This window comes from Montipora foliosa, chromosome 6 (genome assembly GCF_036669935.1).
Source record: "Montipora foliosa isolate CH-2021 chromosome 6, ASM3666993v2, whole genome shotgun sequence".
NCBI classification, from domain to species: domain Eukaryota; kingdom Metazoa; phylum Cnidaria; class Anthozoa; order Scleractinia; family Acroporidae; genus Montipora; species Montipora foliosa.
The window spans coordinates 47676902-47690969 of record NC_090874.1 but is presented as its reverse complement, the minus strand read 5'-3'; the positions used below and the strand labels follow the sequence as shown (position 1 = coordinate 47690969).

The window sequence follows — 14068 nt, the reverse complement described above, 5'->3', positions numbered from 1 at the left end:
ACAAGAAAACTTTGCCCTTATGTTATAAATACGTAATCGCAATAAGCTCTCGTAAAATTGTGTTTTAGGAGGTTTGTTCAAAGCACCTAAACGTTATTTAAGTGTTTGAGTGTTGTTGTGGCTGAGGGTGTGCTTGTTTTCCTTTAAAACTCATGCGGTTCAAGAAAAATTCATTGCCAAACTGGTGAATTGCAAAGTAAATTTCACTTAAAAAACCGCTATCGTACTCATCGCTTCGTGATTCATGCGATATTTAGCGTAAAATTTACCGTGGAATTCATTAATTATTAAAGCAGCAGCCGGAAACATCAAAACGTGGACAATTCGAAACCTTTTATTTTCGCTAACCCTACAGGCAGTACGAATAAGGGAGCTCCGCTTTTAGGCTTGGCTAAATCTATATATTTGATAGATGTTTAATTAGATGTTTGGGTATTCACAGTTTCAGCGGTGTCCGTTTGAGAGTGTGCGGAAGCGAGACTTTCGGGTCACATCCGATTAGATTGAGAGAAGAGCATAAAGAGATTCAGCGCGTGAAATGCGAAAAAAATAATGATTTCCTATCCAGAGAAGGAGAAACTACAATTGTCGAATCGAAGCTGCCCTCGATAGTTCCCACATTTGGGGTTGTTACTTCGATTAACACTGCTGTTAGTTTTTCACACGCTTTCATTACGACATAAATTTCGAATTTTGTAGTTTCTTAGGTCTCATGTTTCTTGCGTGTTGTACTCAAATCATCATTTGTTTCCCTTTAAGAGTAACTTAATTATATCTAGCCCTAACAGCACAAGTCACTCCTTTTATTATCTGGAAAGGAAGAGATCATCTCACACGAATCAAAATTTAAGGAATCACTGGACATCTCGGAGATTAAAGTATTTTTAAGTTGAAAATTGTCCAGTTTGATGTACATCGTTTGGTTAAAGTACCTTTTATTTGTTCCTCATTCGATTTTCGTTTATCGCGTGATTCGCCTTATATCAGAGTTTAGTATTTTTCTGTTTATTGTATGTTCAAGCTATAATCCTGGACAAAATTGTTGACCATCTCTCTATTCGTCTCTCCATAGAAAAACAAATTTCTTTCAATGACACAAACCTGCCATTTACGAACCCCCTCCCCCCCCCCCCTCCCCCTCAAAAAAAAAAAAAACAATGTGTTTTGATACCAAGGCTATTTGCGCTTCTTGTAAACAACATTGCTTTGGGTCGGGAAGGGGGAAGGGGTATTTTAGGCCTTTTATTGTAGTTATTGTCTAATGGTCTAAACTTGAGGTATGTCTCAACTACTTTTGTCCAAGGTTGTGGTTTGAGCCACATACAAAGACGGAAGAATACACAAGAACACTCAGCCACAGGGCTTAATTAAGGAATTCACGTTCATAAACTTCTATTTCCTGTTTTGAGTCGAAGAGTTCAAGTTTTTTATTTCTACAACAAGTTACAGGTAATTCCGAAATAAACTGTACGTATTGAAATACTAGTCTCTGTTCGATTACACTGTGGGTTGACTTGGCTCACGAATATAACACTACCTCGTCCCCTACAAACACATCCATATGCTATATTGTGCCTTTCCATACTATTCACGATAAAAATAGTCCAGACAAATCTCAAACTACTCGAAAAAAAAAGCAAAGAAAACAGTCGAGAATCAAGAAATCACACAGTCCTTCGATAAGAAATGCTAAATTCTTGTTTTGACCCGAAAGCCTCGTTTTCGCACCTTCTGAAACTAACACCGCTAAGACGCAAACTCTAGTTTGATTTGGCCACTACACCTCACTGGGTAAATAGTTTATCCTGAAGTCAAAATAGATACGTTGCGTTTCTGAGGAAAGGAAAAAAAAACTAAGTAGTGTTTCGTTTCCGGACTGAGCAGCTCTGAGTATGACGAGAAATATGCCGCATTCGAGCTCGATCCCCTGGCCTGCTTCTTCCATTGTACGAGTTTCCAGAAGTACCTGTTGGGTTCCTAGGCCTTTTTCTCTGTTATTTTCCGATTGGCCCAGCGAGCATTACTCCTGGGAGAATCAAGTTTCCGCGCCTTCAATACCGCCCAAATCAGTGCCAACTGTTTTTGTGTAACATTCACTACAGGCAACCCAGTTTACGCCTACGGGGGTCGTCACGTAGGTTCGACTCCTGCAAAGGGGTATTCAAGTTCTTTTCGATTACCTCCGAGTCAACATCGAAAAGGTAAGTCTCTTTAGTATTGCTTTAAAAGGGACTCCTCCTGATGTTTATATGAGCATTAACCGTTCTCATCCAGCTCGGCTCAGGTTGGCTGTGATTGTCAAATTGCGCTGGCGTTTCGATTTTCACTATTCCCAGTTGAGAACTTGCGGATCAAGGATGGCACAGTCGGTTAGTGCGCGGCCTTGGTGCAAGAGGTCCTCAGTTTGATTCTCGGATCTCACACCTTTTTTTTGACTTCTTTCGTGTCAGTGTTGCTCAAGTAGCTTTAAATACTCGTAAAACGGAGCACTGATGGAGAGGGGGAAGTAAACTGAGCGCACCGTCGGCCTCAGGTTTGTTAGTTGAATTACTAGAGAGATTAAGCATCGCGTATATTTTTCCCGCGAACGGCAGGGAGGGTCACGAGACCTGACATTTCCCGCGTTTTCCGTTTGCCGGCCGCCGTTTCTACTCTAGGAGGACATTTTTTTTTCCCGTTTGTAGGGAAGGCCAAAACGTGAGTATTTGTAGCCCATTTTTACCAACTATTTCTGCATTTTGATCACTTGCTTTTATAGCTAAGCTTTGTTGATCATCCTACTTCTACATGAACTGCTTATAAAGCTAAAAGAGTTTCAAATTTAAGCGGAAAATACATAACTTCTCTGTATCCATTTTCTCTAATCGCAGTGAATGGCGACCGAGAACATTTGCCTTAGGAAAATTAAGAAATATGGGCCTGGCCTGTACTCAACTGTAACTGTATTTCAGTTAATATTTTAAACAATAAGTTGAAAAAGTTTCTTTTTGAACGAGCATTTAGTTAATCAGGAAGCTTAAACAGACGAACATCGCGGGCGGAACGGCAAACAACAAACGGCTAGCCGACGTTCAGCGTTCGCCGTTTTTGCGGTGCTTAATCTAACTACTGTTACGAGTTATCGACGTTAAATATAGTTTCTTTACTTAACTTTACTTTTTGCTCTTTCCAAAGTGGTCACTTGTACTACTGTTACCCAGGGCTTGAGGATCCAGAGATGCTGTTATGCGTGTTACACGATTCATCTGGAGAGACTGGTGTTGTGGTTCAGTACTCTTATTACACCTCATTAGCGCGGCATTCCGAAACTCTTGCATTCTTAAGGTATAAACTATAGGATTTACAAAGGAATTGGCGAAGAACAAGACATGTACGGACTGGCGGATATTAAATATGGCCTTTTTGGATAGTTTGTTGGATTTTGTTTCACGGAGGACAGCGTAGAAAAACCAGGGAAGAATTAAGAGCGTGCTGAGAGCAGTGACAACGAATAACGTGGCTGTCAATTTCCTGTCGGAGGCCCCTGCCCCAGATAGCTGTGGAGGGACATTTCTTTTTACGTTAAAGATAATAACCATATAGGATACTATGACCGTCGAAAGGACAATTATCATAAGTGAAGCCCAAACGATTCTGTAGGCTTTTAAGTCATTACGAAATAGCGCAGCCTCTGCAGACGACAGGACAAGAGCTAATAGCCAAATGCAAACAACAGTCTTTAAATAAATCCGGTTTGTCATTCGAGAGTGTCTGAAAGGAAATAAAGTTGCATGAAGGCGTTCCAACGACAGCAAGGCAAGATGAAGCATGGAGCAATTTGCAAAAAATTTTTCAAAGTAAATGACTGTGAACTTTTTCCAACTGAATGCACTTTCAGGTTTAAAGGTTGGCGTACGGTAAATATGCATGGGCCCTGACACAGCTCCCACCAGCAAATCAGCCACAGCCAGGTTTATGATCAGGTACGTAGTGCACTTGCGTAGATGGTGATTTCTTGCAAAGGTGATGATAGTGAAGCCGTTTATTAGAAATATGATGACAAATTCAAGGATGTAAACTGCAAGCCACGTGGTATTCAACCTTGTCGAACGATCATCTGTTCCTGTTTCATTCAGCATTCTCAAGCTAAGGCAGATTCAAATTGTCTGGCGTTGTCTCTTGCCTGTTCTAATAAGTTGAAAAATCAAAAGATTAAACTTGTTTGCCGATAAAGAAATCTCTGAGTCTCCCTTTTTTAGCCGGGGCCGAGAATTTCAATTGGTTTTATCGGTACGAGTGACTGGCGTCTTTTAAGAACAGTTACTGCGACGGCAACGTTCCATCCTGTTTACGTCGTACAATGTGGATGAAATTAAAATAAATTGGTGCGAGCGGTTTCAAAGTAAAAATAGAGACTACAGGGTTCACAGTTTTACGCTTCCGTTGTCGTTAAAACCTCGAAATTGGTTATTTCTTGTTGTTACGCAGTGTACCGCAAAAATTGTGCTGAAATGCATGCGCAAGTGCAGCACGATTATTTTTTGTGGCGTTGCCGTTGACGTGGCAGGTGGAAATTTGCGTTTTTCTACAAATCCGGGAAACTTGTTTTATTTTAGTTCATTTCTTGCGTGTTTTCTACAGGTATCTAGCTAGCAAATAGCGATGTTTCTCGTAACGTCATCTATTGTTATTAATATGCCAACCAGAACCTAATTGGCTGTTGAAACAATGACTTCTTTTGTTCCGTGGTTGGCAAATTTGAATATCAAAAGAAATGTGACGTCAATGTTTGTAAACAAGAAATATCACTATTGTCAAAATCGAGAGACACTGAGCTGGAATGTACGGTGGCCCACAAGGGACATGATGCATATTAAAAAGTTGCTGTAAATAAAATAAAGTTGCTGAAAATTAAAGTTTCTGCAAATTAAAAATAGATAGTTGTTGCAAATTAAAACATCAGGAGTACGAGCGCGCACTGAAGGAAGGACAGGTACAAAACACAGGTCACAGGTCCCAAGTCACGGGTCATTGTTTTATCAATACAAAAACAATCCTAACTGTTTACAAATGCTAACATTAGGCCTAATTAGGCCTAAGCTTAGCTTTAATGGATGTTTAAGTACTTTCTGTATTGTTAAAACAATGACCTCTGACCCGTGTTTTGTACCTGCCCTTCCTTCATACTTTTGATGTTTTAATTTGCAGCAACATTCTTTTAATTGCAGCAACTCGTTTTGTAAATTTGCAAAAACTATTGTGAACTTGCTTGCGGCAACTTTATTTTATTTGCAGCAACGTTTTATTTGCAGCTTGTCCCTTGTTGGGCACCGTAAGAATAAGAGATATATATTGCATGGATTTATAACAAGCAATATTTTAAGGAGGCTCTGAATCGTCTCCATTTCACCTTTCGGCAACAATTTATGGAGGTCACCGAGTTCGTTACCACGACGCGACCTATATTAACTACAATCGGCGTCAAAATTGTTGAGACACTCTTATCCTTTAGAGTCGATTTCAAGCTCGGTGCGCAAATGGCCCCCTCCCCCGGGACAATGTTGTGTTTTTCTGTTTTCTACGAGCCTTGTCGACAGCGGTACAACATTGATTAGGGTGGGGGAGGGAGGGGTATCCCGGAAACATACTTTTTGGACAAGTTTTCTTTGCAAACAATGAATGTGTCGTTGCCAGTGTGTTCTGTTGGAAACTGTCTCAACTAATTTTGTCGCCGATTGTAGGTTGAGAAACCCAGTCGGAATCTGGGATTTATTTCGTCTTTTTAATAATAATAATAATAATAAGTTATTGCTTATATAGCGCTATTTACAATTACAAGATCAATAGCGCTTTACATAATAAGATCTATAAAATCAACAAATAAAGTAATTAGGATATTTATGATAAGTTAAAAACTTAAAAGTAATACAATTAAAAAGATGATCACAAGTCTAAATGGCAATATAACATTCATATATTTAACTACTAATCAAGGAAAAATTGTTTAAACTTGACTTTGACTTCTTGAAAACATCTACAGATTGATTAGTACGTAATTGTAATGGGAGCCCATTCCACAAATGCGGTGCTGCTGCCTGGAATGCGCGCCCACCCAAGGTTAAAAGCATCTTCCCACTTCGTGGCTTCAACAGAATGCCTGAGTTGGATCTAAGATTATACGAGGGCTTGCATTTAATAGATAAAAGATTGCTGATGTAACTAGGCGCGAGGCCATGAATGGCTTTGAAAGCTAATAGCAGAATCTTAAATTGAATGCGCGCTTGCACTGGTAGCCAGTGTAACTCATAGAGTACCGGAGTTATGTGAGAATACTTCCCAACATCCATTATTACTCTAACGGCAGCATTTTGCACCCGTTGCAACTTAGCTATTTGTTCTTTGGGAAGGCCATGCAGTAAAGCATTACAGTAGTCTAATCTGCTCGTGATGAATGCGTGTACCAGATGGAGTAAGCTGTCTCTCGATAGATACTTCTTAATGCGTCTGAAGTTATGTAAGTGGTAAAAAGCTGTCTTACATACGTTTGTTATGTGGTCACACAAATGCAGGTTGGGGTCGAGACAGCAACCTAGATTTCGAACTCGCGAGCTAGGTCTAATCTCTGAACTACCTACTTTAATGTTCATAGCCTGCAATTTACAAAGTTTCTGCCGAGTTCCAATAATCATAAACTCGGTCTTATCATCGTTAATAAGGAGTCTGTCCTGGATCAGCCAGCGCCTGATTTTCTCGATACAACATTCCATCGAACGAACTGCATCCTCCTGGGACGTGCTACTGTTAGGCTTGAAGCTCAGGTAGATTTGCGTGTCGTCAGCGTAGCAGTGTGCGTGTGGAAGCTGATCCCCAACAACCGAGAATAGCTTGGACGCATAGATAACAAAAACCAAGGGGCCCAGACAGGACCCTTGTGGGACACCACAGTCCAAGCTGAAGCGCTCTGAGAGAGATCCCATGACGGAGACTCGCTGACCTCTGTTGACCAGGTACGACTTAAACCATTCTAAGGCCACTCCACATATCCCAAGCTCCTCGTTCAGACGTTTTAGCAGGATGTTATGATTGACCGTATCAAAAGCGGTGCTAAGATCAAGCATGACCAGCAATGTGACCACTTGAGTGTTCATTTTCATGAGAATATCGTTCGTAACTTTAACAAGAGCTGTTTCCGTGCTATGATTTTGACGATATGATGATTGAAACTCTGGGTATAGTGAGTGGGTCATCATATGGGTGTGTATCTGTTCAAACACCGCCTTCTCAATCAGCTTAGAAACGTACTGCAGGTTGCTAACAGGTCTGTAGTTCTTGTATAGGAGGTCCAGCCCAGGCTTCTTCAGTAGTGGGAAAACGAGTGCGCACTTCCAGTCATCCGCGAACAACCCAGACTCAAGTGATAGATTGATCATTTTCGTCATGATCGGTAAAAGGACGTCGATGCAATCCATCACTAGGGGGGTCGGCATGGGGTCCAGAGTGCTGCTTTTTTTTGCACTGCTTCCGATGAGTTTGCGAACCTTCTCCTCCGTAAGGAGGTTGAATTTGCTGAACGAGGAAGGTGGTACTGTGCCGTAGTCATTGGGAGGGGATGGCAGCCCTTGCGCCATGTTGTCGAGCTTGGAACCTATGGTCTCAATTTTCTGAACAAAGAACGTTCCCAGTTGATTTGCCAGTTTAACGTTATTATTCACAGGGGGGTACACCGCCATGTTGTTCTTCTGGTTGAGGAGCTTCTTCACTGCCGAAAAAATACTGCGTTGATTGGTACTATTATCCTGGACAAAGTCATTATAGAATTTGCATCGAGTTTCATTCATCAAAGCATTCACACTGTTCTTTTTTGCTTTATACGCTAACATATCTTCTCTTGTGCCGGTACGTCGCCACTTCCTCTCGGCCTTTCGCTTTTCCCGCCTTGCTACCTTGATTTCCTCGTTAAACCAAGGGACCAACGGTCTGGAGCGTATCACTTTTGTACACAATGGCGCTTGCCGGTCGAGAACTTGAGCTAAGGTCGTGTTATAGCTGTTGACAAGTTCGTCAAGTGTATAGGGAGTGTTTTGACAGAGCTGTGAGGAGGACAATTCAGCCTCTAGCTTTTTCCTGTCAATGCCCTTGATTTTCCTATAAGACACTTGTTTTACTTTCGGGGGTGGTTTACCCAACTGGAGATCGCATAAGACAGTAACATGATCAGAGATCAAGTAGTCAGTTATAGGCTTCGCACAGAGCAAAGAGTCCGAGCATCGCGTAATGATTAGATCCAGCGTATGGCCAGAGATGTGCGTAGGCTTGTCAACGTGCTGCTCAAGGCCCATCGAAGTCAGTAATTCCAGGAAGCGAGAAGCGTGTGGGTCTCTGGAAACGTTCACATGGATATTGAGGTCACCAGTGATCAGCAGTGGCTCGGGAGACATAACAACAGATTCCAAATAGACCGAAAACTCGTCCAAAAACACGCCACTAGTGACAGGATGGGCAGCAGAATAGGGAGGGCGGTAAATCACAATCACCCTTAGTTTACCAGACCCGTATTTTAAAATCCATTCGCAAAATTCGAACGACCTGCGTTCGCCACTGTCCACTTTCCGCGTATCGATAGTTTCATTCAATAACAACGCAATCCCTCCACCTTTTCTTCCAACTCTCTGTTGTTCTAGCAATTTGTACCCGGGTAGCGTAATCTCCGCTTTATGGGCCATATCCCTTTCAGACAGCCATGATTCAGTGATAGCGAAAATGTCGGCACCAGTAGAATTAGCGTAGCAAGCGAAATCCGCCGATTTGTTTTTGATAGATCTTACATTCAAGCAACAGATCCGTAAATGCCTCCTGGCACGTCGGTATTGTTCGTTGACAGTAGGAATACTAACAAGGTTGCGAGTAACAGGTCTATTGAAGGGTCTTGAATAATTCGAGCGATTCGAAATTACGACAGGAATATTTAATAAGTTGTTTTATTTAAGTAGTGACTTTGTGGGTAGAGTCATCTGCTCGTAAATCGGTAGATTTTATCTGGTGGACACGTTAGAATATATAATTAACCTGCAGTGGCGTCGAAAGTCATTGTAACTAGAATGTCGTTTTAGTGGATCTTTGGGGAAAATATATCGTTATGGATCTCTAGAAGGGAACTTGAATTGGATAAACAACACAGGCGGGGAAAAACAAAATTTCTGGCCCGGGTTGCTCAAAGCACGGTTAGCGCTAACCAGCGTTAAATACCTTGGAAACCTGTAAGTTTTGATCCTTGTTAACCAACGGTTAGCGCTAACCAGGCTTCGAGCAACTGGCCCCTGGAATCGTAAAAGCGACGAGTAATGGTCTTCGACAACAATTGCATCTTTCTCCGTAGGATATCACAAAGTGAGCTTTTTATCTAATATTATTTTACAAACTGTGCTGTTATGTACAACACCGAAACCAAATGGCAAGGAATTGAACGCCTTGAAGGCATCACAGTGTTTACTGAAGTCGCATCTCAGTTGTCTGGCAATTTACATTTAATTTGTACTACACTCTGCACAGTTTTCAGGTAAGAAAAACTAATTGAAAATGTGATAGTGAAGAATTACTGGAAAGAAAGCTTGTTTTCTATTTTGCGCTTTGTTATTCACGGAAAAGGTTTTTCCGAAAAGGGTTTGATCTGAAGTTTATTTAATCACGGATTGTGACACTTGTTTGCACGCACGCAATTAAAATAGGAAGGGTTTTTTTTGTTTGTTTCAATAAATTTTACGCTGGAAAAGGCTTTTGTGACATTTTTCGTCCAAATGAAGGGCCAAAAATAAAGCTTTTTTTTTTTGTACTTTAATATTATCTGTCAAAATTTTGCTTAATGAACTTGAAATAAACACACTCAAGAAATTTAATTGCATTTACCTCTTCGTCGAGTTCTCGTTAACATTGTACTTTCTCAGGCGATAAAAACAATTTATAATTTGACTAATTCTTGTTGGTCAAGAATTTATTTGAAAAAAAGCTTGTTGTCCATTTTTTGCCTCATTATTGAAAGAAGTGGTTCTTCAGTGAAAGGATGGATCAACATTGCTCCAGATAAGATTGCTTCCCGACCCAACAGATGAAATGAAAATATTCGGTTAAATATTACAACAAAATTAAAAAAGTAAAGACGGAAGTGTCTTAGCTAAAAAGTACGTTGTTAAACTCTGAAAGCGACGAACGATTAACATTCTTCCCTGTAGTTCATTCAATGTAAACAAGAACCTTGACACAAGGTGATCACGTGTACCCTTGTGGTCGCCTAGCACGTGGTCAATTTCTTCCTTTTGACATAACATCGTGACCTTCCCTTGATTCATAGAAGTCAGAGACGAGACTGCAGAAATTTTAGTGTCCCTTAGAAAATGGTGAGCTTTTTATTGACTGCTTTGAGTTCGTTTCTTATTCCTCAGATACTGGAATAGTATTGACTTAACCTTTTATCGTTTCGTTTTGTTCGTAGCAAGCTCCAATTGCTTTTTGTCAATGCAAATATCAAAATAAACGATTTTTTTTACCCCACTGTATGTGGATTAAAAGCCATTTTTTATTTGTATTTACGGGAGTAAAATTTGCTGTTTTTAATATTGCTGGTGTCTTTTTTTTCTGCTGGAACTTATTTTTGGGGATCAAGTACCATCCGCAAAATCCGCAAAAACTAAACCCCTCAAAATAAAAATGCTAACCCGGTAACTCCCAGCTTTTGCGATACTATTTGCTGCAAACGTAAAACCAAAAAAAATTGACCTGAAATCAGATTAGACTGAAAAGAAGAGGAATTATGAAGCGGAAACAACATGTTCAGTCCTTGCTTAGTGTATGGCATAAACGTTTGCTTAGTGCAAACGTGCATGCATGACATGCAGAAAAGCGTCCGTCACAGCAATTTGCAGTTAATGTTTTTGCAGACCATTTCACTTAAAGGGGCCATGTCACGTTATTTTAGGGTGTTGTGGGGAAATCTTTAGTTAATCACGAGTTAACTCGAAAATGGTAATGAGGAATAATTCCTTTACCGATAAAATTATCGTTACATCACAAACTAAATGATTCTGAGAAAAAAGACGACCGTTATCCAGGCGATTTCTCTTCGTGCCGACCTTTCTCAAGATTACCTAAATGTAATGCACCTATCAATGTTAAGGCCGAGCCATTTATGTTCATCCGTGCTTCTCTTTCCATTGGCAGTAATTCTTTTATGTTGTTTAACAGTTTTAAGTGGTTATTGCAATGTTTCATTCTACTTTTTGGGCATTTTACGAATCATGGAATTATATCATTTTGCGTGACATAGTCCCTTTAAGGAAGAAACGAGTGAGTTTCACTCAGGAACGTGTCTTTTTATCTATAGACTGAATTTATTACCAAAGCTTAAAAAAATAAAAGACCTCAAAATGGGACAGGACATTACAAAATAATTAAACTTGTGAACGTGTGAGGCAAAGAGCCTTTGCTGGCACGACGTCTGGGTGACCCCTCAAATGGTCTTAATGATCCCCCACTTGAAAAAATTAACTGGAACGCTGCAGTTCAATACTACCCAACTCAGTGGCTTCTGTTTTTGTGTAACACGTACCACATGCAACCCAGTGTACGCTCACGGAGCGTCTAGTCTCACATGTGAAAGATAAAAGCAATATCCTCACTGCATGCGGTAAAGGTATGATTTTTTAAAAAAAGGAAATTCCTAGAATTTCATCAGTATGTATACAATAATGAGTTTTTTACATAGAAAATAGTTATATTGTTTTTCCTGGTGAAGACGAATGCTAAGTATATACCACGCAAATGAATAACTAATAGACCAAATACCGTTCATTACGTACTGACGAAATCAAATGATTCCGACCAAGGGAGTCTACATTTGGCATCCATTTGATCGGACGTGAATAATAATCAGTTTCTAATCACCTCACAGTCAGCAGAGTAAAACGTACTACTGAGGTGTTGTTTATACTAACAAAAGAAATAACGACTTTCGATTTTCTTCCATGGAGACCACTTGTGACGCGATGATTAACGCTATGGGGCTGGATGCAACAGATGTCTAGGAGTATTTCGATAAGAATATCTACTTCACTTCCGAAATCGTTAACACTTTGTCTAGTAAAGTTAATAGCTGAGAGCGATAAAAGTTATGACCAAATAAATTAAAATCTTTTTTGTTGAGCGCGTTTTAAGGCTTTCGATCAGAGCTGGTTCTTTCCACCTGCCTCGTGCTGAACAACAACTCTCTGTCCTTGCCCCAGATCAGAGCTCAAATGTAGAATCCAAATTTTTGACATCATAGAGAATAGCATATAAAATACGAACATCTTGATACTCGTTTGGAAACTCTTTTGTCCGATAAGGTTATGTCTTTCATGGAAACGTTGTCACTCCACTAAGTTTATCGTTCCTTCTTTTTTTTTTTTTCGGTGACCGGAATTTTATGGATTAAATCGTCTCTAAATTTTGGATGCACAGGCCTAACAAGCTGAAGTCACAGGCCCTTTATCTCAAACAAAAAATTATTTTATCCAGGATATACAGACGAAATATACAATCAACTTACTTGCCGTTTTCTTGACTGCAAATTTGCACCGTGAAAAGCTTCCTTTATTCTTACCCTCTTTTTTACGACAATGTCATTGTAAATTTGCATAAAATGACAACCACTTTTCTTTTACAAATTAGTTGGCGAGTCTATGTTTTTTTTTTTGGCCTTTCAATTAAGTTTACATCGGACCATCAATGCTAAATATAATCGAAAAACTCCACCACACACTGTCTGTCATTCATCTCTCTGTATTAAGGAAGACTTGAAATGTGGAAAAACGATTACAATTCAGTTGGTCGACCGTGTCTTCCTTTTACTTTAATTTTGAGCCTTGTATTTATAATAATTTTTTTTATAAAAGAAAAAAGGAAGAAAGAAAGAAACTTCATTTGCGTGTCAAGTCTTGTAGTGCTAGAGTACTAATTGGGGACACTGTAAACTGAACTCAACAAATTAACGCAAATTGTGGCTTCCTCGTACGCACACCTGGCGTCCCGAGGAGTTTCAACAAATCCAGACGTCGTTGTTATTCGCAAGATAAAACAAAACATTTATTTCAGAGCTTAAGATAACAACTTAGTAACACTTAACGGCGGCTCGAACTCTACATAGAACACATCATACATGTGAAGTGTAAAACAACATGGCGGGAAGCACTACTTCCCGACGCGGTTACCTAGCTAATTGGCGAAAACCGCAGACACTTAATTTATTACTGCGGTACTGCAGTAACATGACTCCCCAACTGTGTTTACAGTTGCAAAATATGAAAACTTTGAACTTGCATGTAAATATTACAGTTCATTTTAATTTACTAAGTTCGAGCCCATATAGACTTTCCCCAAAAGATACTGTATATATCTGTTCAAACGTTAAACACCAACGGTGAGGTTTTTCCTTGGACGAACCCATTTGTGTCTAACTTGTAACGTTTGAAAGTATTCTTCACGCTATCTCAGCCAGAATTCATTTGCACAAACCTATACTCTTCTCCATCTTCTACGAGAATACACGTCAGGTCTTTGAAACTCTCCTGGAGGCGGTACTACTCGTTTGGGTTTCATAGTGAGAAGGTGGTTAGGCGTTAACAGCTCGCGTGCTTTTGCGTCAGACAGGTAGTCAATACTGAGAGGCCTTGAGTTGACGATACACACCACCATCATAAATGTTCGCGCAGTTTCATCATCGAGTTGGTTTCCATCAACCATCGAGTTGGTTTCATCAGGAGAGGTTCAAGAGCATTGCGCACCATGGAATGAAACGTTCCCACGAACCTCCCTTGTGACTACAATGTGGTGCATTGAATTTGAATGGGATCCACTCACATTTATTTCTCACCAAGTACTCTTGGAAGTGGTCTTGATTCACCTCGGATAATGCTGTTTTGAGCTCGTTTCGAACACCAATGAAGTTTGCTCCTTAGTCGCACCTCAGTTGTCTCACTGCGCCTCTGCGATTCATAAAACGACTTGTCCAGTGATTTGGTAGTCTCCAAATGAACACTCCTCGATCCCATACACGTTAACA

The 14068-nt window shown here is 40.2% G+C and overlaps 1 protein-coding gene across 1 annotated transcript; it reads right to left on the bottom strand.

Annotated features, from left to right (window-relative positions):
* Nucleotides 1-1245: 1245 nt before the first annotated feature.
* Nucleotides 1246-12603, bottom strand: LOC138004905 (neuropeptide FF receptor 2-like). Its single transcript, XM_068851203.1, has 2 exons — nt 12557-12603; nt 1246-4167 (listed from the first exon to the last, which is right to left on the bottom strand). The coding sequence occupies exon 2, from the start codon at nt 4116-4118 to the stop codon at nt 3153-3155; it is 966 nt and encodes a 321-aa protein (XP_068707304.1). The 5' UTR covers nt 4119-4167; nt 12557-12603; the 3' UTR covers nt 1246-3152.
* Between the last annotated feature and the right edge of the window lie 1465 nt (nt 12604-14068).

What these genes read in the sequence shown, in the direction of transcription:
- LOC138004905 (XM_068851203.1), bottom strand. Translation starts at nt 4,118, where the DNA reads ATGCTGAATGAAACAGGAACAGATGATCGTTCGACAAGGTTGAATACC.